The sequence below is a fragment of the Gekko japonicus genome, unplaced genomic scaffold (genome assembly GCF_001447785.1).
Source record: "Gekko japonicus isolate JY-2015 unplaced genomic scaffold, Gekko_japonicus_V1.1 scaffold69, whole genome shotgun sequence".
In the NCBI taxonomy this organism is placed as follows: domain Eukaryota; kingdom Metazoa; phylum Chordata; class Lepidosauria; order Squamata; family Gekkonidae; genus Gekko; species Gekko japonicus.
Window position 1 is genome coordinate 1,410,936 of NW_015175972.1, and position 24,586 is coordinate 1,435,521.

A 24,586-nucleotide genomic window follows, 5' to 3' on the forward strand; every position below is an offset into this window, starting at 1 on the left:
ACGGAAGGCCGATGCCTCCGTCGCCCGGCCGAGATTGGGGGGGTGGGGGCGAGGCAGGCGATGGAAGGCCGATGCCTCCGTTGCCTGGCTGGAGTGGCCGCGGGGGGGTCTGGAGTCGGGCGGCCGCTGGCGGGGGACGCAGTCGCCCGGGCCGAGATTGGGGGGGCAAGGCGGGCGACAGAAGGCCGATGCCTCCGTCGCCCGGCCCTCTACAGAATCCACCCCCCAAACCTCCAGGTATTTCCCTCCTTAGAGCTGGCAACCCTACATTCCCCTCAGTGCCTGTTGGTAGGCAACTAAGCTTGGTCCTGTCACCTACTTTGGCCTTTGGGAGAAAACACATTGGGGCCAATCCTGATAGGGTTGCCAACTCCAGATGGGAAATTCCTGGAGATTTGAGGGATGGAGCCTGAAGAGGGTGAGGTTTGAGGAGGGGTGGGACCTCAGACAGGTACACTGCCATAGACTCCACCCTCCAAACCAGTAAGTCCCACATAGGGAACCATTGTTGCCAATCTCCAGGTGAGGGCTGGAGAGCACTCAGAATTACAACTGCTCTGCAGAAGGGAGGGCAGAAGTCAGCTGAAGTCAAAGGGGCAGATAATGGTAGGTTGATGGTTAGCTGGGAAGGAGATGGGGTTGCCAACTACATGCTGACAAATTCCTGGGGATTTGAGGGGTGGAGCCTGGAGAGGGTGGGGTTTGCAGAGGGGTGGGACCTCAGACAGGTAGAATGCCATAGACTCCACCCTCCAAACCAGCCACTTTGTCCTGGGTAACAATTGCTGCCAATCTCCAGGTGAGGGCTACAGATCACTCACAATTACAACTGCTCTTCAGGTAGCAGAGATCAGTTCCTCTGGAGAAAACAGTGGACTCTGTCATTATACCCTGCTGAGGTCACCACAGCAAATTGACACTGTTTGCCCAAAGCCAGAGCACTGCCCCAGAGCCTCTTTCTAGATCTCGTTGTATTGCTTTCACAACGGGCTTTACTGCTAGTTTGTTTATATTCATCCTTGGTTATAAAGCCTTCCTCCCATTTCCTAAATGAGTCTTTACTGATACTAACCATGGAAAGCTTTGAGACATCAATGAGAGAAGGACTAAGATGAAATTAAGAATCGCCAGGGCAGTGATGTTCACAAGCAGAGGACAAAGCATAGGGAAGGTCTTTGCCCACTGTAGTGGGCAAACTTGTCAGCCCTATCCAGGGGCCCGCTATTTGGGGAAATCCATGTGTTCTCTGGAATACTTGTGGGTTTCCCGAACAGGCCCAACAAAACTTTTGCAGGACTGTTTCAGACTGAGGGAAATCTACAGTGGGGAAGGCTTAAACCACTTCTCCATATGAATTGCAGTCATCATCCTAATCACGGAACTGTACACAAGAGAACTGAGGAGATGCCACAATTCATGTGTAATTGTCTTAATATCTGACACATCGTGAAGAGAGGCCAACTGTCAGAGGCTTCACCATTGTAGACACAATACAACAGATTAGACAGTATTTTCCCTGGAAACACAATAATGTACTAGCAGCGCCTAGTGCTTTGAGGCCATGCAGTTCTAGGCCTGTTGTTAAGACAGAAAGGCACCTGACTCATATTTTATTGTTTTTATGAGTTGTTTTTAAAGTGCTAGTAGTTTTGAGGAAAGGTTCATTTAGATTAGAATTCAGTACACAGAGCTTTCAAATGGAGGAAAATACAAATTAAATCCAGTGCAGCTGGAGCCTCTGCCATGTGAATGATGGATGCATGTTTTGTAGTGTTCCTAGTCAAAGAATCTGGGAAGCAGTTAACCTGAGTTGACATTCATTAGTGCTGGATAATGTCTCTGCCTGTCTGCCTTTTCCTTGTGAAAGGAACTGTGGCAACAGCTGCTGTGTCCAGTGGGAATATGTGTTTGTGTACATTGTGGGGGGTGGGTGTATGTGCTTGTGTGTGTGTTTAAAAGAACAACCCAGCAACCACAGCATTAAAAGCCTATATGTCTGAAACCATTTAATGAACTATTAGCATCCAACTGAATCCAAGTAGGCTGATGAGCTAAGAAAAGAAAGGCAGTGATTGGTTCAGTTGCTCCTGCAGCAGCAGCAGCTACTATGACAATGAAAAATCTATGTGATAGTCTGATAAATGGAGTATTGGGTAATATGTGGGTGAGGAGAAAGAGAAATGGTGGCTTGATATCTTTCCTTTTGGGACTGTGATCAGCACTTGCAGATGAAGGACAGCGTCCTTGAACAATTAGAGCAATATAATTTCGGGGGAGGGCTTAGATGTTATGATACGTTATTATGTTTTATAGTCTCCTCTGACAGACTACTTGTCTTCCTGTGAAGCTTCAAAATCATATAACTCCAAATACAAAAAGCAGCCACTCGCAGCGCAGTCCTAGGCAGAGATACACCCACTGGCTTCAATGAATTTAGTAGGGTATAACAATTTTCCGGATTGTTTTGCTGAATGATTAAGGACAGAAAACTGTATACCTGGGATATTGGAAAAAAGATCTGCCCAAGTAAAATTGCTATAAGATGATATAAAGAGCCACACCCAGAAAAATGTGCGAACTTGCTCAAAATTCTAGGGTAAATCATGGGGGGGGGGCTGGTGTACCCCAAAAGGACACAACATGAGGCAATACCAAACATTATAGTTGCAGGTCTATGTATTAAGCTTGGATCTGCCATAGTCATATAGTCCGTGAAGGAAGCACCTTTGTGGTATACAGGCTAGAGTTTTAGGATTAGGATTGGGAAGGCCATGACCAAGTCCCTTTTCTGCCAAGAAGTTTCACGGTCTCTCAGCCTAATAAACTTTAGTGGGTTGATGTGAAGTGATGTAAAGTGGGGGAAGGAAAACTATGCAAGCTTTCATGCAAGTTATCATGCGTTCCTTGGGAGAAGTGTGGGATAAAAATATGATAGACACATAGATGCTTTTGGAGAACAATCTGCAGAGAGCTGGGTACTACTGGCTTTTTAAATCCTCACCGCCACCACCATTTTATAATTGTGGCAGTACCACCATCACATCTGCTTTGGTCCAGAGAGGATATTTTAAATTGCTCAGCAGAACCAATAATTCACATGCACCAGTTTTGCCTTGTAGTTCTGGAGATACTTCATTATGAACAGAGAGCTCTGTGGAGACCATTTAACATGGCCCCCCATGGTGGTTATTTTGCGTGGCCTGGCTCTTACTCTTCACATATCACCAGCTTAGTACCACTGATGAGTACAAGTCAGTGGTGATCACATTTGGCATTAACCACCCTGTTTTGGAAGTACACTTCATTGAAATCAGTGGGATTTACTTTTAAATAAGTGTTTTTTTCTTATCAGGGTTGCTACCTTTCCATGCCAGAACAAGCCAAGTAACTCTTACAGTGCAATCTAAAACAAAGTTACACCATTCTATGACCACTGAAGTCACCGGCCTTAAAAGAGTGTCTAAACTCTGTTTAGGATTGCACTGTCACATCGAAAATCAGAAGGGATTATTCAGTTCCACTTGGATGCCTCCTATAGTTCTGGGATTGGTGGCATTCGTAGTCCCACCTGGCTCCAACGGTACATTATAAACATAGTCAAATTCTCTTTGGTTTTATCCAATACCTGCTCCACGAAATCCTCCACAGAAATAGAGTTTTCCTTCTACCGCACCAGCACAGGTAGAGTTAGTTCTCAAGGAGAGGAGAGGATAAGGCATCGGAGGCCCATCCCTCCAAAAATTCCCATCAGGGTTATAGATCTCCACTGCATCAAGGCATTTTCGTGCCTGTCCTCTGTCTCGACCAAGGCAGCCGATACCACCTGCAAAAGGGGGGGGAAAATCAACAAGGAAAGCAAAACATAGAAGGAATTAGAAAATAGTGCATTAGTATCAAAGGTTTGATGAAACAGACCTGTCAATAGTTGATGCTTTCTCTCTTTCTGCCAATTTTTTCTGTCTTTCCTTCCTGCATCAATCCCCTTTTAGCGTTAGCATCTCAAACGCTCATTCCTTTGTAAAGGCAACAGGAAAACATTCTATGTACTTACAGCTGGGAGTTGTGGGGCAACTCATGCTGCTGTTCATATGCTAAAATGTATTTTTGGAAAACATTGACTGGGCGAGTCCTCCAGTGCAGAAAATGGGGATCGCATGAATGACCAAAAGAATGAATTATTCACAAAATGATGAATATAAGATTAAAGGGATGGGGGAGCCTTGCTGCTCTTTATCCCACTCACTTTTAGAAAAAATTATGGCTGGCAGAGTGTTCCTTTCTAAGAGGTATAAAATGAGAAGATGGACTCTGAAAAAGTGAATATAAACAAGGAACTTTTTTTAAAAATTAAGAGAACAACACAGGCATAGGATGGATATATCATCACAAGAAATAGCCAGTAGGTGCTTACAGTGCACACAGACACAACCACATTCTCCACTGCCACTTCAAAAACAAGGACAGTGCTAGGCAATGCTCCCTCTAAGCTCTGGAGACTTGTGAGCAAAAATTCTATTTTGTGAGCTACTGGCATTAAAGTTGTGAGCAAGCAGTTTGGCGGCTGCATAAATTAGTTTGCTCTGGAGCCATCCTTCCTGAGCTAAGACAAAAAATGTATGAGCTGGAGGCTAGAAAACTGTGAGCTAGCTCACACTAACTCAGCTTAGAGGGAACATTGATGCTAGGAAGGAGAGCTGCAATTTGCATGCTGGAAAACTGTGATAGCCCCATAATAACAGTGCAGCATTGAAGGAAGGGTGTGGACTGTGTCCAACAAATGAGAAATACATTTGACATTTGTTGCACACAGAAATACCAACCCCACCCAGCTAAGGCAGAAAGGGCTGTCACTTAGAGGAGGTCAGGGAACTGTTCCTGTTGGTAGCAGAGGATTGGACTCACAATAATGGGTTTAAATTAAGGGTGGGAAAGTTCCGGCTGGATATTAGGAAAATCTTTTTTACAGTAACAGTTGTTGAACAGTAGAATCAATTGCCTAGGGAGGTGGTGAGCTCCCCCTCACTGGCAGTCTTTATACAGCGGCTGGACAGGGATACTGCAGGCTGGTCCTGCATTGAGCAGGGGGGTTGGACTAGATGGCCTGTATGGCCCCTTCCAACTCTGGGATTCTATGATTCTATCCCTGTTTAGATCTCTATTTTTTTTTTAATCCTGCCTCTTTGCCTTATAAATCTAGATATTGCAAGAAGAGAAATACCCTTTTTTTTTTTTAAGTGAAGATATGTTACTAGAACATGGTCACACTGCTTGCTCAATTTAGAATGATAAGCTCAGATGGTTGCCATGGGCAGCTTTCTGTGTAATGTGCAAGATCCATCAAGGTTAAGCACTTTGAAGCCAATGGAACTTAGGCAATATTTACTGCATCATGTCTTATGTGGCTTATTAAGCCACAAATGCTTTCCCATGACAAATTCCCTTTCCCAAAAACATAATGGGAAGGTTTCATATACCACTGCGACAGCAAGGTTTTAGGAGTGATTTGGAAGTGCCTGTAACTTTCTCGGAAACAATCTTCTGTGTGACGTCCCAGAATATTACTGTACTTTGAGACAGATAATGTGACTCAAATGTGTCCATTTGAGATGGATTAGAATGTGTGATTTATAAGTGCACATTCACAGCCATTTGATTCACCCTATGACAAACTGTGAAGAGCCCTACAAGACCTGGGGGTGCCAGCACATCTGGTCAAGTTCATACAATCATTGTACACAAACCGGGAAGCCACTGTGTGAACATCTCCATAAGACACTGATTGGTTCAAGATAGAGAAAGGAGTACAACAAGGTTGCATTCTTTCACCTTTTCAACCTGTATGCCGAAACAATCATGAGGATGTTAGAGCTGGAAGAGTTAAAAATTGGGGCAAAGATTGGAGGAAGGAATATCAACAATCTTCGATATGCTGACGACACAACCCTCCTCTCAGAAACTAAAGAGGCCTGGAATACCTGATCAAGAAAATCAGAGAAGAAAGTGAGAAGTTTGGCCTCTTCCTAAACTTAAAAAAAGACCACGTTCATGACCACCGAGAAGAAGAGAAACGTCAAAATAACAGTTGACAATGAAGAGATCGAATGTGTGGAAAAATTCACTTTCTTAGGATCACAGATCAACCAAAACAGCAAATGCAGTCCAGAAATAAAATGTCGAATCACGCTGGGTTGCACAGCAATGATGAGCATGAATCAAATATGGAAGAGCAAGTACATTAGCCTAACAACCAAATGCAGATTGGTCCATGCTATTGTGTTCCCCATAGCAACATATGGCTGCAAAAGTTGGACCATGAAGAAGCAAGACAGGAGGAAAATCAACTCATTTGAGCTATGGTACTGTGCATTCCTTGCCAGCAAAGGTGACAAACAAGCAAATATTGGAGCACATAAAACCAGAAATGTCATTGGAAGGAAAAATCATAAAACTGGGACTGACTTATTTCGGCCATGTCATGCGGAAGAACTCACTAGAAAAAGCAGCTATACTTGGATTGGTTAGTGGCAAAAGGAAACCAGGCCACCAAAGAACACGGTGGCTAGACACCATGGCTAGCCTGAGCATGGAATGACTCAAAGAAACAGTTGTTGTTGTTGTTGTTCAGTCGCACAGTCGAGTCCGACTCTTCGCAACCCCATGGACCAGATCCCGCCAGGCCCTCCTGTCTTCCACCGTCCTCTGAAGTTTGCTCAATTTCATGTCCGTTGCATCGATGACACTGTCTAACCATCTCATCCTTTGCCGTCCCCATCTTCTTTGACCTTCAATCTTTCCCAGCATCAGGGTCTTCCCCAGTGAGTGCTCCCTTCTCATTTGGTGGCCAAAGTATTTGAGCTTCAGTTTCATTATCTGGCCTTCCAGGGAACAGTACAAGATCAGAAAACATGGAGAGAGCTGGCCCATAGAATCACCAAATGTCAGACATGACTGAATGGCTAAAAACAACAACAACATTCAGTAGGGAGCCATACACCAAGAACTGCTCTTTCTGCTAAAGAGAATGGGGAACGTTCTTGTACAGAAGATCTGTGTGCACAATGAAGCACACACAGATGGGGGGGGTGAGGTGGGAAGTAGTTGTGTCCTCCATTGTAACAACCAACATTTGCTGATCAAAACCCATTTATATATTTACCGTTGGGGCTTAGAACTCACTACTTACCTCATATACCTAGAGCACATAGCCTTCACATAGAATGGACAGAAATGTTAACATTTCTGTAAATGGATGATTGCACAAGAGCACCTTAATTTAAATAGAGAATAATTAATTTTAAAAGCATTCCTTGGCCTTGGATGACAATAAGCTTTTCATCTGTATCTGTCAATATTTTAGAGTTTTGGACAGAGGCAATGTTTAGAGGACATTATTGTATTACTCAGAAATGGGCAGTAAGCACCCAGCTAAGCACTGCAACAATACAGTCTCTTATACAGAAATAAATCTTTATTTCTCAAAGTCAACAACAAAACTTGCATGGATTCTGTGATGTTGATTATGAGGTTTTTACAATGATTTAATTTTGGTATAGAAGTTTGTTCAGTTGTTAAAGATATAATTTCCTCTATCGTTAATATATTATCGTTAACCTTAGGAAGGTGCTGGAGAAGACTCTTGAGAGTCCCTGGGACTGCAAGGAGATCAAATCAGTCAATCCTAAAATAAATCAACCCTAACTGTTCCCTGGAAGGCCAGATACTGAAGCTCAAATACTTTGGCCACCAAATGAGAAGGGAGCACTCACTGGAGAAGACCCTGATGCTGGGAAAGATTGAAGGTCAAAGAAGAAGGGGACGGCAAAGGATGAGATGGTTAGACAGTGTCATAGATGCAACGAACATGAAATTAAGCAAACTCCGGAGCACAACAGAAGACAGGAGGGCCTAGCGTGATGTGGTCCATGGGGTCATGAAGAGTCGGACTCGACTGTGCGACTGAACAACAACAACAACAAACCTTAGGAAAGTTTTTGTCTAACCCAAATTTTGGAATCCTGTAATATTCGAGTTGTATTGTTTGCTTTTATATTTGAAATATGTAATACATTTGGTAATATATCTGATTTTACTCGTTGTACCTAACAATTCATAATACTTTACAAATTTGATGAATCTATTTTTTCCTTTTTTCCTTCTGTATCCCACCCTTTTAAGAGAAAATAATAAAAATTCATTTACAGGACAAAACTTGCATGGATTCCTTCATTTAGGATCAAACTATAATAGCACAGTCCATAAGCTGGACACACACACACACACACACACATGCAAAGGTGTGCCCTTCTAAGCCCATTGACTTCAGTGGACTTAGAAAGGTGTGACTTTACTTAGGTGTGTGCAGATAGTTGTTTTCCTATAGCTATTCCAAATTCAATTATGTGATGGAGGAAGTATAGGTAAACATATTAATGTTTCTTGAGTTTCAGTCAGATAGGAGCTCATCACTTGCCTATACTGCCTGCCACAGATGATAGATAGATCATTGATAGATGGATGACAGATAGATATTCTTTGACAGCACCACATAGAAGCCAACATTACAAGGCGATTTTATGCCATTTGGCTATGCTGCTGGATAACTCAACAGACCCTAATAGGCACCCTCATTCTAATTCTATTGATAAACAAAAGCAAACTCAACTGCAAGTCAAACTGAGAGGTCTGGGCTCTGCGTCTTGGTGTTGATTGGCTAGGGCCAATTTGCAGCATCCCAGAGGCATGCTCTATAAACTCATCTGTCACTACAAGTGTTGCTGTTGTTCAGAGCAGAGTGTCCCACAGTGCATTTGGACTCTCTCAGGTCCCCGCACACTTCACAACAAGAACAGAAGTCGATCATTAGCATGTTCCAGCAAAGCTGTAGCTGTCCACCCTTTCTGCATGTCAATGGCAGATTCCAAAGATGTGTTCCTGGATTTTGTCCCAGCAGAAGGTGAGGCACCTTTTCCAGATCATGTCCTTTCTTATCCCTGTAAAGTATATGCCATGGCCTAGGGCAAAAATATAATCAAGTCTATCTACAATCAGTTCTCACCTTTGGAGGTGTGACAAAATGCCAGCATAACAGTCAGTGTAGCCCCTTTCCTACATTTTATTCCTGATGCTAGCCAGATCAAAAGCTTCAGGTTAGAATTGTGAAACAGTCCCATTGACTTTAATTGGGCTGCTTTGGAACAGATGGGTTGGGGATTTACAGCCACTTGTTTCTCTAAAGCTTTATCTAATAAGCTGTTCTAGGTTTGTGGTCCAGTCCTTAACCTGCAGAGATGAATGTGCAAGCGCAACCCAGCAATGTCTACATCAACTCCGTTGGATACAAAGCCATGTAATGAATACTGATAATATTTCCACGCCAAAGGACTGTGTGTGTGATATGTCCAATTTTAAACATTAAATGACAGCTGTGTTCTCAGATTGCCACAGGAGAGCCAGATTTTTAACAGGCTCTCAAACATGTCCCTACAATAATTGAACACAAATGTTAAGTGAGAACAAAACAGATGCTTGTGCAGTCTGAACCCTAAATATTGCAAGCCTGTGTTGCATACAGGATGGAGACAGGAAATTATCTAAACACCACAGAGTTCTTGGTTCTCCACTTGCTTGAGAAAATGAGGATTCATTTTAGAAGGCACTAAAATGAAGGTTTTCCCCACGACGCAATATTATTCTTTCAATTCACAGTTTGATCTTTTGGAGAATTCCCATTTAAAATGTAAAAAGGTTCATTATAATTAAGTGGCTCAACAGCATATGGTGGTCTTAGGACTTGATCCAAAGCCAATTAGAGTACAGAGAAACATTCCCACTTAGATCTCTAGGCTGCAGTTCAAGTTTTAATCACAGTCTCTAGCTGTGTCTATTTAATAGGCAGAGTACCTATTTTCTCACTATGTATACTTGTTTCTGGGAGTGCACTATTTTTACCCAATGTTGGAACTTATCTGTTAACTGTGCCTGTTCATCTGGTTCAATATTCTTTGGCTCTGGAACAGAATTTATTAATGTGCACTGAATTTTGAGGCTGTTGCTATTTTGTGGAGTGTGATGTGTTATTCAAAAAATCAAAATGTAAAGACATGGAACACGGGGCATTCAACGGTATATTTTTTTGTTTCAAAATATTTTTAGTGGGAAATACCCTATGAACCCAAGGCAATGACTTGCCCATCTGGCTTCTTGTTCTCCGAGGGCCTTAGGGTTGGAACCTAGAATGGCATATCCTTCGGGGAGTGTCTGAGGTGAGGGTTGCCAACCTCCAGCTGGTGAAAATATATAGCAGAATTACACAGTGAAAGGAAACACCTTTCTGCTTTCGGCTTGAGGAAAAATCCTTGACTGTTCACATTGTTCTTTGAACGTATCTGTGTTAGAACGTTTATAAGGATTTGCAGCGTGGTTTAATGATGTGTATATTTATGGAGTGGTTCCTTGTGTTTATATATTGGGATGTAATTTCTATCATTATGTCAAATTTTGTACCTTAATATATATTATTTATTTGTTTGTTTGTTTATTTTCGTTACACAGTCTACAGTTGTTGGCAGGGCTTTTTTTTGTAGAAAAAGCCCAGCAGGAACTCATTAGCATAATAGGCCACACCCTGACAGCACAGCTCATTAGCATATTAGGCCACACACCCATGTTACCAGAGGTGTGGTCATCCAGCCACGCCCACCTTTTGCTTCTTATTCTGTTTACCTTGTTTGTTGTCAAAACCCAGGGCCTTTTTTTGTAGCAGGAACTCCTTTGCATGTTAGGCCACACACCCCTAATGTAGCCAATCCTAATGAGTTTCTACTGCTGGGTGTGGCCTGTACGCTGTATGGAATCATATTCCTGCCGAGCTCCCTTTACTCCCCAGATTCCACCTTCCCTAGTCTCCACTCACAAACCTCCAGGAATTTCCCAACCTCCGGCCGGTGGCTGGATAATCCCCGGAATGACAAGTGCTCTCCAGGCAGCAGAGATCAATTCCCCTGGAGGAACTGGCAGCTTTGGAGAGTACGCTGTATGGAATCATATTCCTGCCGAGCTCCCTTTACTCCCCAGATTCCACCTTCCCTAGTCTCCACTCACAAACCTCCAGGAATTTCCCAAGCCTAGAAGGTCGGTCGGTCTCAGGAGCAGAACTAAACAGCAGTGTGCAGACCTGCAGCTAAGCAGTGTGAAGCCCCCTAGATTGGCCAGACCTGGTATCAATACCCGGATCCACGATTTCGGCCTTTGACTGACCGACAAAGCAGTAAATTCTGCTTGCGGCACTCCAGCGTCTCCTGAGGCCACTGACTTTCGAGTGTTTCAGGCAAGAGTTGGGTGAGGCCACTCGTAGGGCTGCCTACTTCTGGGGTGGGGAATTCCTGGAGATCTGGGAGTGGAGCCTGGGAAGGGGAGGGACTTCAATAGCTATAATTCCATAGAGTCTACTTTCCAAAGTGGCCTGATTTCTGTAGTCTGGAGGTCAGTTGTAATTCCTGGATGGCGGCCCAACCCTCACGAGGGACACTGTCAGATTTTCTACTCCAGTGTGCTGGCCAAAGCCCCAGTGAACCCTTTGCACATGTTAGATTGTTCTCACGAGCCATAAAAACACACTCTATCTTTCATACAGTTTTTTTAAAATAACGCCATAAAAGAGCTCTTTTATTTTTACAATGAAAACTCTCGGCTGTACAGCCAGAACATCAGTTAGCTCTGACTCACTGGCAGCTGACAGACACCACCCAAGCAGCCTGATAGTTCATACAAAGTATATTTATTTATTATAGCATGGTTTCAAACATTCAAGGGGATTGTTCTCTGGGCTTTTTTGACCATTCTAAAATATTTTGCCTCGACAACATAGGATGTACAGTTTTGAAGACCAAGCTTTTGTGCTACTCCCCACTCACCTCAAAAGTGGCAAGTGCTCTTTATGCCTGCGATTTATGTTGCCCTGGGCTGATCAACTGGTGAATTAGACAGATGACAGAAGAGAAAAGCTCCTTAAGGCCATTGTTCCTACAACTGGCTTGAGCCGTTGACATGCATGCTGCGGGCTAAACCCCTCATATCCTCTTGAGCTGGCCACATCCTTGCTAATTAAATTCACATTTTAAAAGTGTCATTCAGTCCCTTACTTTGATGAAGCTGTTGGGGAGGGTGGAAGAACAGCCTCACCAGAGTACTGTAACTTTCCTCGTGTGCCCTGACTGAATCTGTATCGTTATTGTTCATATTTTCGTAGCATGGTTTGAAACATGTCAGCTCATTTGTAGTCCTGGCCTCACATGTCTTGACAGCAATATCTGTCAATAATATTCTCATTTTACAATTGAGAGGGCATAAAACATAACAGCCCTGCTGGATCAGACCAATGGCCCATCTAGTCCAGCATCCTGTCTCACGCAGTGGCCAACCAGTTCCTCTGGAAAGCCAACAACTAGGGTTGCCAAATCCACTTACCCCTCGGAGCGGGGGAGCCTCGTCGCTGTCCGGGAGAGCCTTTCGGGAGCGGGCGCCGGCAGGACGTCACCGGAAGTGACGTCCGACGTTGCTGATGTTGGGGGCGTGGCTGAGCTCGTCGGGGGGAAAACCAAACAGCCCTGTTGCCAGAGCGACCCGTAGCGTCACATCCTGGCGATGGCGGTGCAACACCTGTTGCTGTCCCCCGTGGCAGAGCTCCTGTAAAGAATGACGATCCCCCGCCGCGATTCAACGAGACTTGGCAGTCCTACTGGTGAGGCAGGACTTCCCTTTGCAGAAGCCATGCTGATTTTCCCTTAGCAGGCTTTGTTCCTCTCTGTGCCTAATTATCTCTGATTACATTTTCTACTAACTTGCCTGAGACAGACATTAGGCCGACTGTCCTGTAATTTCCTGGTTCCCCTCTGGATCCCTTTTTTAAAATTGGTATAACATTTGCTATTCTCCTGTCTTCTGGTACAGCGGCTGAATTTAGTGATAGATTACATATTATATTCAGTGCAACATAACTGAATGGAACTGTGTTTCTACCTGCAATAAAGGACCAGGCCACTCGTTCTCATGGACAACTGTGCTCACTCATGAGCGTGTTTTCTTTCCTGCAAGCAGCTACCAGATTACTATACCACAGTAGTCCATCAAGATTGTCTTTTTAAAAAATATCTTGTTTTTCCCCTCTGTTGAAATTGCTCTTGGACTGGGTTTATGCAAATGAGAGGGTTTTCAAGGAGGTTTATGGCACATTCATTGAAGAGGAGCCAGATGTCTTTCCTCAGCACAGTATGTCTGTTGTGTGAACGATTATATTTTCCCAACAATCAAGCCATAACATTTTGTTGCTGAAACATCATTTTTTTTCCTACCCGCTAACATGTCAGCTGTGATTACTAGAATGTGGTTGTGCCTTGTGGGCCCCTTGAACTGGGTTCTGTGGAGGGTGATGAAGCACTATAAGAAGCTGGGCAGACATCTTCACATCTTCAGATGGCAACTTCTAGGATTCCCGTCATGGCTGACAAGCTCCATCTGAGTCTGAGAGCAGGTGGCCTTCAATGTTATGGCCTGGATCCTAAATGTTGCAGGTAGAGTTCCGTTAAAGTAACACAATTCCCTTCCCCACAGCAGCTTTCTGCACCCTCCCAATTGTTCTCCCAACCCCTGGGAACAGTATGGGGCAAAATGGGGTCCTGCAGTACATGTGGGAAAATTGGCAGAAATGTATCTCCCATCTTCTGCCAACAAAAACATTGTTCCATTGATATCCTAAGATGGACATTCGCTAGTGTAACAGCAATCCTGCTGTTCCATTAGCAGAATTGCTGTTATACTAGTGGAAGTCCAACTTAGGATCCTATCTATCTGTCTTGCCTGTTTAAAACACTGCAGCTATAATAAAACATACTCTACAATGAAATCATAAACAGGCCTTGACATACCCAAGTATGGCTTTCTTTAATAGTTATTATCACAGATTTTGGGGAGTAATCTCTGTAGCAGAACTGGATCTGGATCATGTGGGAAAAGCTGGTATTTGGCATTCTACCTTTGTTAGGAGAAAGATGGATTTTGCACTTGGACATTTGAAAGTGTGTTTCAAAATACATTCTGGGCATCATTGGTTTGACTTGATCCCATCAAAACCTCTGACCAGCTGGAACATTTGCATTAAAAAAAAAAATTCCAACCTGATTCTCCCAGTTGGTTTTCTATGTTCCTGGGCTCATCCTTTTATTATGTAAATTGTGAGAGAATTTTGGCCCAAAGTATGATCCCTAGTGTTCTAAATGCAGGGGCTCCCCCCCCCCAATTGAAGAATCCCCACATTATTTGTTTTCTCTGGAAAATACTGCAAATGTCACAAGTTACTGTAGCATACCAACAGAGAGATCTTTGTGTTACCAGAGCCATTAATGCTTCAGAACTTTCTATTATCATGCTTGGACAGGTCTGCAATCAAAACTGTTTTCACTCTGCAAAGTTTTTAAATTTAACAAAGATCTGTTTGTACAATGCACATACAAATGGATATGATCATTATTAAGAAACTGGGATTATAAACCAAGCACATGTCATGCTCATAACATCCTCAGGGTTTCAGTGAGGTATGAAGTGCTGTAATGCATCTAGGTGGCCAACCCACAATGTCGCTATTGCATGTAACATAGGTAGGGGGACTCTGGCGCACATAGGTAGGGGGACTCTGGCGCACACCTAGCAGGAGCAGAGCCATAGATGTGCTGATGTATGATTTGGGGGGCGCTCAGATGCCATCATAAAGTGTGGTTTTTAACTCATGATTGATCAGACCCCAATTATTGTGGCATCTGAACTCAGATCATTCAATGGGTTTGGTGATGAGAACCAAACTGGGATTCCAAACTAGATTTTGAAGCTGGTTTGTTAACCAGTTTCAATTAATTGTGGTTTGCCATAACACCATATTTTGCAAATTACAATTTGTTTAGCAGCTCCATCCCCTTTTATCTGTATCTATCTGCAGGGCTCTTTTTGTAGAAAAAGCCCAGCAGGAACTCATTAGCATAATAGGCCACACCCAAGAGCAGAAACTCATTAGCATATTAGGCCACAACCCTGACAGCACAGCTCATTAGCACATTAGGCCGCACCTCCATGTTACCAGAAGTGTGGTCATCCAGCCACACCCACCTTTTGCTTCTTATTCTGTTTACCCTGTTTGTTGTCAAAACCCAGGGCTTTCTTGTAGCAGGAACTCCTTTGCATGTTTGGCCACACACCCCTAATGTAGCCAATTCTAATGAGTTTCTGCTGTTGGGTATGGCCTATTATGCTAATGAGTTCCTGCTGGGCATGGCCAACTTGGGAGCCAGCCGGAACTCCATTCCTGTGCGTTCCTGCCCAAAAATAGCCCTGTAATCTAGCCATACAGAAAGCAGTATAGGGAAGATGTCCCTCCTTCTGGGAAGCAGAGAAGAGGAAAGAAGCAAACCAGGGTCTGTGCAGTATACTAACCACACTTCATCGCACGATCAGAGTTCAAACAGAGCACAGTTTATCGTAACATACTAAATGCTGCCATAGAGTCACATGAACAAATGAGGCTGCCTTATACGGAGTCAGATAATTGGCCTATTAAGGTCAGTATTGCGTAGTCTAACCAATAGTGGCTCCCTGGGGTCTCAGGTAGAGGTCTTTCACATCAGCCTACTACCTGATACTTTTAACTGGAGATGCCAGAGATTGAACCTAGGACCTTCTGCATGCAAAGTCAGTGCTCTAGCATTGAGCCACAGCCCCACCCACAGTCAGTTCTCTGTTGTTTCCTGCCTCTCTGGTACTGCTCTGTGATATACTCTTTGGCTCAACAGACTGAACACAAAACATGTTAATCTGAAGCAGTGCCTGTTAGAGTAGCGTTGTCTCATCCTTTGGATTTGGACTAGTGGCACACTTGCCTAAAATGTTTGGCTACCGTTGTTGTACTAAGACCTAGAGGAAATATTTTCCTTCATATCTTAGCATACAACAAGAAGAGGGACCCGCGATACTCACGGGGGGAGGGAGTATTTTCCCCAGCTCCTGGCCTGCGGAAGCAGGAGGACCTCAGGGCTGAGGAGGAAGCAGCCACAGGTAAGCTTCCCCCCCCGGCTCCGGAGGTGAGGCCTGAGTGGCTTCCAGCTGCCGGGCCCGCCAATCTCCTCCCCCTGGCTCCATCGACGAGGCCCAAGCAGCTCCCAGCCACCAGGCTGGCTGAACCTTCTCCCGCTCACCCCCTGGCACCAGTGGTGAGGCCTGAGTGGCTCCCAGCTACCGGGCCCGCTAAGCCTCCCCCCCAACAGCCAGAGCATTCTCTGCGCATGTGCAAGGAATCCTCTTTTACTTTGGGGGGGATTTAAGTATCTCCCGTATATTTTTTTCAACTTTTTAGATTTTTCTGCACACCTGGGGACTGCTCCAAGTGAGCAGGAAAATCTCTCTGCCCCCCGAGTGTCCCCGATGTGCAGATTTAGATATCCACATAGAAGGGGCAACTTGGCTATTAGATATATAGATACAGGCTCATTATAGACAGCACACTCAGCCTGACACAACTAGCTAAAATCAAGTTTGGTTTCCAGGTCACATTAAGTCCTGTGCATACCAAATCAGCATAATGATTTTTCTCTTTCAGCTTGCTGCTTGCTTGCTGGTCTGCTGGCATAGCAGGGAATAGGGAGATGAAATAATGGAATCATAAATCTATAATTTATGCCCAATGGCTGGGCAGGTGTACAGCATTAGAATAGGAAAAAACACAGATAATTTATAAAGATGCTGGTGATATTTATTTATATATTCAGATAATCTTTTGAGCCACGCCACATGCTGATTTGGATGTAATACTCCATGCAGCCATATGTACCGTCTAAATTTTTGACCTCATCCACCATTCTCTATGCATAAAATATTGGCATACCACCTTTCTATGACCCAAACAGAAACTCCACTGGCATGCAAATACTGTATTTTTATGTGCCAGTGTAATCTATATATCTAACAGCAATATGTGACCCCCATATGCAGATACCTAAATCCACAGATCAGGGCCACACCAACGCTAAACAGATTTTTCTGCAAACTTGGAGGACTCCAAATATTAAAAAATACATTGGGGATTTAAATTCCCTACAATTTTTTTTAAAAAGTGGTTTGCTCATATGCAGACAATGCATTTACCAGAAGAGCTGGTGGCACTCTGAGCCACCACCAGGAACCACTCTAAGGTCAGCCAGGGCAGACACCGAGGGTCGCTACAGGCCCAGACATGGTGGCAGAGAGCTCCAGAAGGTGTTCTGTGCCTGGCCATGGCTGCAGAGCACCTCCTGGATCTTCTCTGGGCTTGGAGAAGCTCTCAGTCACCGCCACTAGGCTCTAAGGTGGGTGGTGGGGTCTGGAGCCATGCCAGGCTCAGCAATGGGGGGGGGTGAGAGATAGGATTCTTTCCCCTCTACAAGTCTTGCAGGCCCCCCACTTGTATATCTCATTCTCAGCATGGCCCTATCTATGAATACTTAAATCCAGAGACTGTAACAATTAATAGACAAGACTCATCTTTCTCCAAACATGAGAAAAGCCTCCACTTTGCAGGAAAATTTGAAATCTTTTTTTTTTTTAAATGAGGGGTTAAACCCCTCCAAAATAACAGAAGTAGCTTTAAGAAACAAATACCCTTGGTGGCTATTGCTAAGTGTTAAGGAATGTTACATGTCTTATTAACTGTAAGCCTATGTTGGTGAAAAGTACGCAGACGGAGAGTGATTTCAGCTTAGCGTACTTTATTAGATCAGGAACAAGACAATTCTAGCCGGCTCGCAGGCCAGTTTATATTCCCCGTGAAACCACCACCCATAACCCCCCCCCCACTTCCCAATAGGTTATTTACAGTGACCGAGAGTTCCATAGGCTCTCAGACGGGAACCTAGCCCCCTGATTGGCGTGGGCTAGGATCCGCATAGTCCATTGTCTCGTTGAGCAAAGCTCGACGTTTGCGCTTGACTGCGTGGAGCCCAAGGTGGCCACGCGGTCTGAACTGGGTATATTACACCCCTCCCCCCTTGGTCCGCAATACACCCACAAACAAAGTCCTTCAGATGGGCTGGCAACTTCCTGGTGCGGGTAGAGCGGTGAAGTTCGGGAACTGCTGCTATCTCCACACCTGAAGCCCTCAGAGGTGAGCTGACCGGGAGAGGCATTGGGGCCCCCGGTGCTGGTGTCCCCTGCGCCACCGGAAGAGGTGCCTCGGGTACGACCAAGAGGCAGGTGTTCTGCTGCCGGCGGTTGTGTCAGGGCTGAGGTATCCGGGGCCTCCGCCACGTCCAAGTCCTCGGGATCCAATGGCATCATCCAGCGGCGTAACTGGTTGATGTGCCGGTGTAGAATCTGCCCATCTTCACAAGAAACCTCGTACGATCGTGGACCCTTAACTCGTACTATTCATGCCGGAATCCAGGCTGGTCCCCGGGCGTAGTTCCTTGTATACACGGGATCCTCCGGGAAGAATCCCCTGGCTGCCTCGTGTGTCTCCGTAGCTGGTGCCTCTGCCGAGGCCCGGTCGGGATTCAGGCGATCCAGCCGGGTTGTCAGGCGGCAGCCGAGAAGTAGCTCTGCCGGACTGCGACTTGTCGTGGTGTGGGGCATAGTTCGCTGGCCAAAAAGGAAAGCAGCCAGTTTGCAGTCCCAGTTGGAGGAGTCCAAGTGGTGGAGGGCGTCCTTCATAGTCCTGACCATGCGCTCTGCTTGGTCATTGGTTGCGGGGTGGAACGGGGCAGACTGGACGTGGCGGATACTGTAGTACCTCGTGAAGTCCTGGAATTCACTGGACGTGAACGCCATCCCGTTATCCATGACCAGCGTGTCCAGGATTCCCTGGGCGCTGAATATCCACCACATCGCCCGGATGGCCACCTTCGGGGAGGTTGAAGGCACGGGAACTACTTCCAGCCACTTGCTGAAGGAATCCACCAGTATAAAGAAAAGTTGCCCCTGGAACGGTCCCACAAAGTCCAAGTGTAACTGGGACCAGAGGCGGTGAGAGGATTCCCAGGCCTGTTCCGGGGTGCAGGGTGGCTCGGGCCGGGATGCTTGGCAAGGTTGGCACCTCTTCACCCCGTCCTCTATGTCCCGGTCCATCCTCGGCCACCAGACGTCATGTGCACCACCCTGGAATGTGCCTCATGGAGAGCGGTGAGGACCCATTTCCGTAAGGGCTTAGGGATGACCACTCTACTTCCTCACATTACACAGCCCTTGTGGACGGACAGCTCGTCCTTATGAGAAGCAAAGGGTGTAAAGTTAGGGTCTCCTTTGGCCGCGGGCCACCCCCTCACCACCCAGTCCAAAACCTAGCAAAGTACCTTGTCCCTGGAGGTGCAGCGAGCCACCTCCGCGACGTGGACCGGCTGATCTGGGAGGGACTCCAGGAGAGCGATCTGGTGGGCGGGAGCAGGATTCGGGTGTTAAGTGGGTGGGAGCAGGATCTGGGTCACAGACCAGTGGCAGCAGGCGGCTCAGGGCGTCCGCATGGCCCATCGCCTTGCCTGGGCGATGGACGAGAGAGTAGGAGTACCCAGCCAGGAAAATAGACCAGCAGAGCACCCGGGGAGAAATCATCTGAGGGGTCTGGCAGTCAGGGGCCAGAAGGCCCAGCAGCGGCTTCTGGTCAGTGAGGACAGTGAAGGGGCGCCCATACAGATAGTGGTAAAAAAATTTCACCCCCGCCACAATAGCCAGCACCTCCTTATCGATCTATGTGTAATTGCGCTCAGCCGCAGATAGAATCCTGGAATAAAAGGCAACAGGGACCTCGTGGCTGTCCGGCAGCCGGTGGCCCAAGACCGCTCCGACCCCATAAGGTGAAGCATCACATGCCAGCACCACTGGGAGTGCCTCATTGAAATGCGCCAGGACCGCATTGGAAACAAGCAGGTCTTTGACCGCCTGGAACACAGCAGCTTGCGGCGGTCCCCAGACCCAAGGTGCAGACTTGTCCAGGAGGTGATGGAGCGGTTCCACGATGGCAGCTTTGAGGGGCAAAAAGGAATGGTAGAAGTTCAGAAGCCCCAGAAAAGCCTGCAGTTCGGACTTGGATGCCGGAGGTGGCGCTTGCGTGATGGCGGTCACCTTGTCCGCGGTGGGGTGGATGCCGGAGGCGTCGACCGCGAGTCCCAGGAACTCGACGCGAGGGACCCCCAGGAGACACTTTTCCCGCTTGACCTTGAGTCCTGCCTCGTCGAAGTGTTGTAGTACAGCCCACAAACAATCAGCGAAGGAAGAGTCGTCCAGGGCAGCGATCAGCACGTCTAAAAACGGCTGAACCCCGGGGATACCTTTCAGGAGTGAATCCATAAAAGATTGAAAAATTCCTGGTGCGACCGAGACCCCGAACTGAAGGCTGTGAACCTTGAATGCCACCCTGCGTGTAGTGATCGTTTGGGCTTCAGCCATGGCAGCATCAACTGGCAGCTGCTGATACGCCTGGGCCAAGTCTAACTTGCCAAAGACCCGAGCCCCCGCCAAAGCTGCCAACACGTGGCTCACCACCAGCACCGGATAAGCGTGTGCCTGTAGAGCCTTGTTAAGCATGCATTTGTAATCTGCACAAATGCACACATCCTCGTTTGGCTTAACCGGGGTGACTATGGGGGTCTCCCACCATGCAGACATGACTGGTTCCAGAACCCCTTGTTCCAGCAGGCGATCTAGCTCAGCCTCAATCTTAGGCTTCATCACAATCGGCGGTAGCCTGGCCTTAATGTGGATAGGGCGGACAGCAGGGTCCAAGTCCAAGGAAATGGGTGGTCCTGAAAACCACCCCAGGGTGCCATCGAAAACTCGGGGAAATTCAGTGCACACCGCGCCAAAGTCCCAGGACCGGACCTGGTTGATTCCATTCAAAGACATTCCCAAAGGGCCGAACTAGGAGAGCCCCAGCAAACTGGAGAGTTGCCTATCCACCACCAGCAGTTCCAAGAGGCCATTAAAATCTTGGAACTGCACCCAGAACTTGCCCCAGCCCAGGACCACCACAGGGTTCTTATTGAAGTCCCGCAAGGTGAAACCCTGTGGCTTTCGAAGGGGGGGGGCTGAGGACACAGTTTGCTGAGCGTATCCGCGGAGATAATGGAATAGGAGGTTCCCATGTCTATCTCCATGCTGCAGGGGGACCCCTCTATCAGGACGGTGACGTGCACCTTGTTTGGGCCATCGGGGGGCAAGTTACATACCAGGTTTTGCTGGTGGTGGGCCGATAGGGTGTGGAAGTCAATGTGCTGCTCCGGCGTGGTCTGGTGAGCGGACAACTTCTGGTGCTGGCCTTTGGAGCGGCAAACCCGGGAGATGTGCCCCGATTTGTTGCACATTCTGCAGATGGCGTTTCGGAAATGGCACAACCTGCATTCATGGTCCTCCCCACAGCTGGCACACGGAGCTGAAGTGGTAGACGATGACTTGCCCAGGTTGGAGGACGAGTGATGTGGGCACTGAGATGACCACTGGCAGACCTGTAGTACCTCTTCCTCTTCCGAGGCGTCGGAGCCCCCAGTCGCTTGGATGTGGTGGACCGCCTTGGTGCGGCGGTCTAGATGGGCCTTCTCATAAGCGGTTGCCTCCCGGATCGCTTTATCTAGGTCCAGGTCGTCCTGGCTTACCAGCCTCCTCCGGAGCTTAGGCTCCCTTAGTCCCACGAGGAACTGGTTGAGGAGGGCTTCAGCTAGGTTGGAGAAGGAACACCTGGTGGCGCCCCGACGCAGAGCTGCCAGGAAATCAGAGGTGGTCTTGTCGGGGCCTTGGACTTTCGCAAAAAAGTCCATGCACTCCACAAACTTAGTCGGTTTGGGAGCCAGGTGGTCGGTCAGCGCCTTGACCAAAGAGTTGTAAGACTCATCTTTGGTAAGCCTGGGTGTTATTAAGTCCTTAAGCAGGAGATGGGCCTCCATCCTGCAGTGGCGCAGAAGGTACGCCTTTTTCATACCTGGATCCACTACGTTGTGGATGGTGAAGTGGCTCTCAAGGGTTTCCAGCCATGTTTCCCACTGCGAGGGTTGGGAGATATCGAAGGCCGGGAGACTCTGATGCGGCAGCCATCTTTCGGGTTCCACATGGAAGCAAATGGCGGGAACTAGCGGCGTTGAGAAGGAGCGGTGCAGTGCTGCTCTCGGGGTCAATGGTGCGATGCTTGGAGCAGGGAGCGGTGCGATGAGCGGCGCTTTAGAAGAACGCACAATGCCGGCAGCGATGCCCAGAACGTGGTCTCTGTTCAGAGGGAGATGGATCCCACCTTCATCGCCAGTGAAAAGTACGCAGACGGAGAGTGATTTCAGCTTAGTGTACTTTATTAGATCAGGAACAAGACAACTCTAGCCGGCTCGCAGGTCGGCTTATATTCCCCGTGAAACCACCACCCATAACACACCTCCACTTCCCAATAGGTTATTTACAGTGACCGAGAGTTCCATAGGCTCTCGGCCGGGAACCTAGCCCCCTGATTGGCGTGGGCTAGGATCCGCATAGTCCATTGTCTCATTGAGCAAAGCTCGACGTTTGCGCTTGACCGCGTGGAGCCCAAGCTGGCCACGCGGTCTGAACTGGGTATATTACAGTTGGTTTGCCAAATTTTAGCAATGTTGTTGTTATGTCTGGACATGTGCAATCTTCCACTCAGGCTTAACTGCTGCTGAGGCTAGGACCCAGCATAAGGAGGCATGCCTGAACTTGTCTGGCAGGCCACCTAGTTGGAGCATGGGGAGCAGGGGTCATTTCGTAGAAAAAGAGGTGCAGGAGCTCATTAGCATAACTCATTAGCATAACTTATTTGCATATGCCACACCCCCTGACATCACTGGAAGTGTGTCAGAAGGCAACGCCCACCGCTCAGGCTCCACTGGACTGTTTTGGGTTGCTAGCTATTGGGGGGAAGGGGGGACGTGCAGATCTGTCCTCACAGAGGAGGGAGAGCTTGTACCTGAATAAACCCTGGCCTTAAAGGTGCCAGTGGACTGTTTTGGACTGGGGAGGCCGGGGGGGGGTTAGGGTCTGCAGCTTACCTGGCTGCTTCTTGCTCTGACTGAGGGCTGCTGGGAGCAGGGGGTGGGGCTTGTTGCATGTGCCCGCCCCCTGGGCTCTTTACTGCCGGAGCTCCGCTCCTGTGCGCTCCTGCAGGAAATGACCCCTGATGGGGAGGCATGTCTGGGCTTGTCTGGGCAAGCAACCTAGTTGGAGCTTGAAGCCCCAGAAGAAAGGCAGGCAGGATCCTGGAACCTGCTTGTGGATTGGCCCCTGAGGGCAGCCATCCAATCTGAAGCCTGGAGGCCATTTGAACTCACCAATTGCATGGGGGCTGGGAATGGCTTAGGTGTATATAGTTAGGGCAGTTACCCCGTGTAAAGCATTCCTGTTGAGATGCAATAAACTGCTGCTTGTTGAAATCACTGTGTCTTCGCCTCTGCTGTGTTAAACCCACTATTTAACAATTTATTTATATTTATTTATATATACAATTTGTACCCTGCCCTCCCCGTGAGTGCGCTCAGGGCAGCTTACACAGTTGGTACAGAAATACCAATAAAACACATAAAATCAAGTTAAAACAATTCAAATGAATCATAAAATCATAAAGTGATAATAACCCTTCATTAGTTACTTAAGGTGGCGTGCTAAAAATGTTAGCAAGCAGACTGTCCAACTCAGTGTTCTTCTTAAGTCACATGATGGTATAGGCCAAATGTTAAGGTTGAGGGCTGGGCTCATTGATGGTAGTAGTCAGGGTGGCTCCTAGTTGAAAGCCTGGTGGAAGAGCTCTGTCTTGCAGGCCCTGTGGAACTGTAGAAGAACCTGCAGGACCCTGATCTCTTCCGGAAGCTCATTTCATCCGTAAGGAGCCACCACTGAGAAGGCCCTGGCCCTGGTAATGGCGAGCCTGGCATCCTTGGGGCCCGGGAGGGTCTGTCGATTCTGTGACCCCAACCACAGTGCTCTCTTGGGTATATATGGGGAAAGGCGGTCCCTCAGGTATGTCGGACCCTAGCCATGTAGGGCTTTAAAGGTAAGCACCAGCACCTTGAATCAAATTCGATATGCTATTGGCAGCCAGTGCAATGCCTTCAGCACAGGCTGGATGTGCTCCCATCTGGGAAGGCCCATCACAAGCCTGGCCGCAGCATCCTGCACTGCTGCAGCTTCCAAATTTGTGACAAGGGCAGCCCCAAGTAGAGAGCGTTACAGTAGTCTAGTCTCAAGGTGACCATCGCATGGATCACTGTGGCCAGGTCGTTGCAGTCGAGGAATGGAACCAATTGCCTAATCAGATGAAGATGGTAGAAAGCCGACTTAGCAGTGGCTGCTACCTGGGACTCCATTGTTAAGGAGGTATCCAGGAGCACTCCCAAACTCCTAACCTCCGGCGCTGGCACCAATGGTGCCCCACCTAAGGTTGGGAGTCGGGCCCCAACTCCGGAATTGAGTGTCCAAGGCCGGGGCACCCGCCCAGAGCCTCTTTCTAGAGGCCGTTGTATTTATTTACACAACGGGCTTTTTCCCTAGTCCTTAATAAAGACTGTATGGCTTGTTAGCCCAAAGTCTTGAGTGT

At 47.2% G+C, this 24,586-nt stretch overlaps 1 protein-coding gene across 1 annotated transcript in view; it reads right to left on the reverse strand.

Annotated features, from left to right (window-relative positions):
• Nucleotides 1-24,586, reverse strand: part of KBTBD12 (kelch repeat and BTB (POZ) domain containing 12) — a 78,515-nt gene that overhangs the window by 18,392 nt on the left and 35,537 nt on the right. Inside the window, exon 5 of the mRNA XM_015426089.1 lies at nucleotides 3,626-3,823. Coding sequence (XP_015281575.1) covers nucleotides 3,626-3,823 — 198 coding nt within the window. The remainder of the gene's footprint in view (nucleotides 1-3,625; nucleotides 3,824-24,586) is intronic.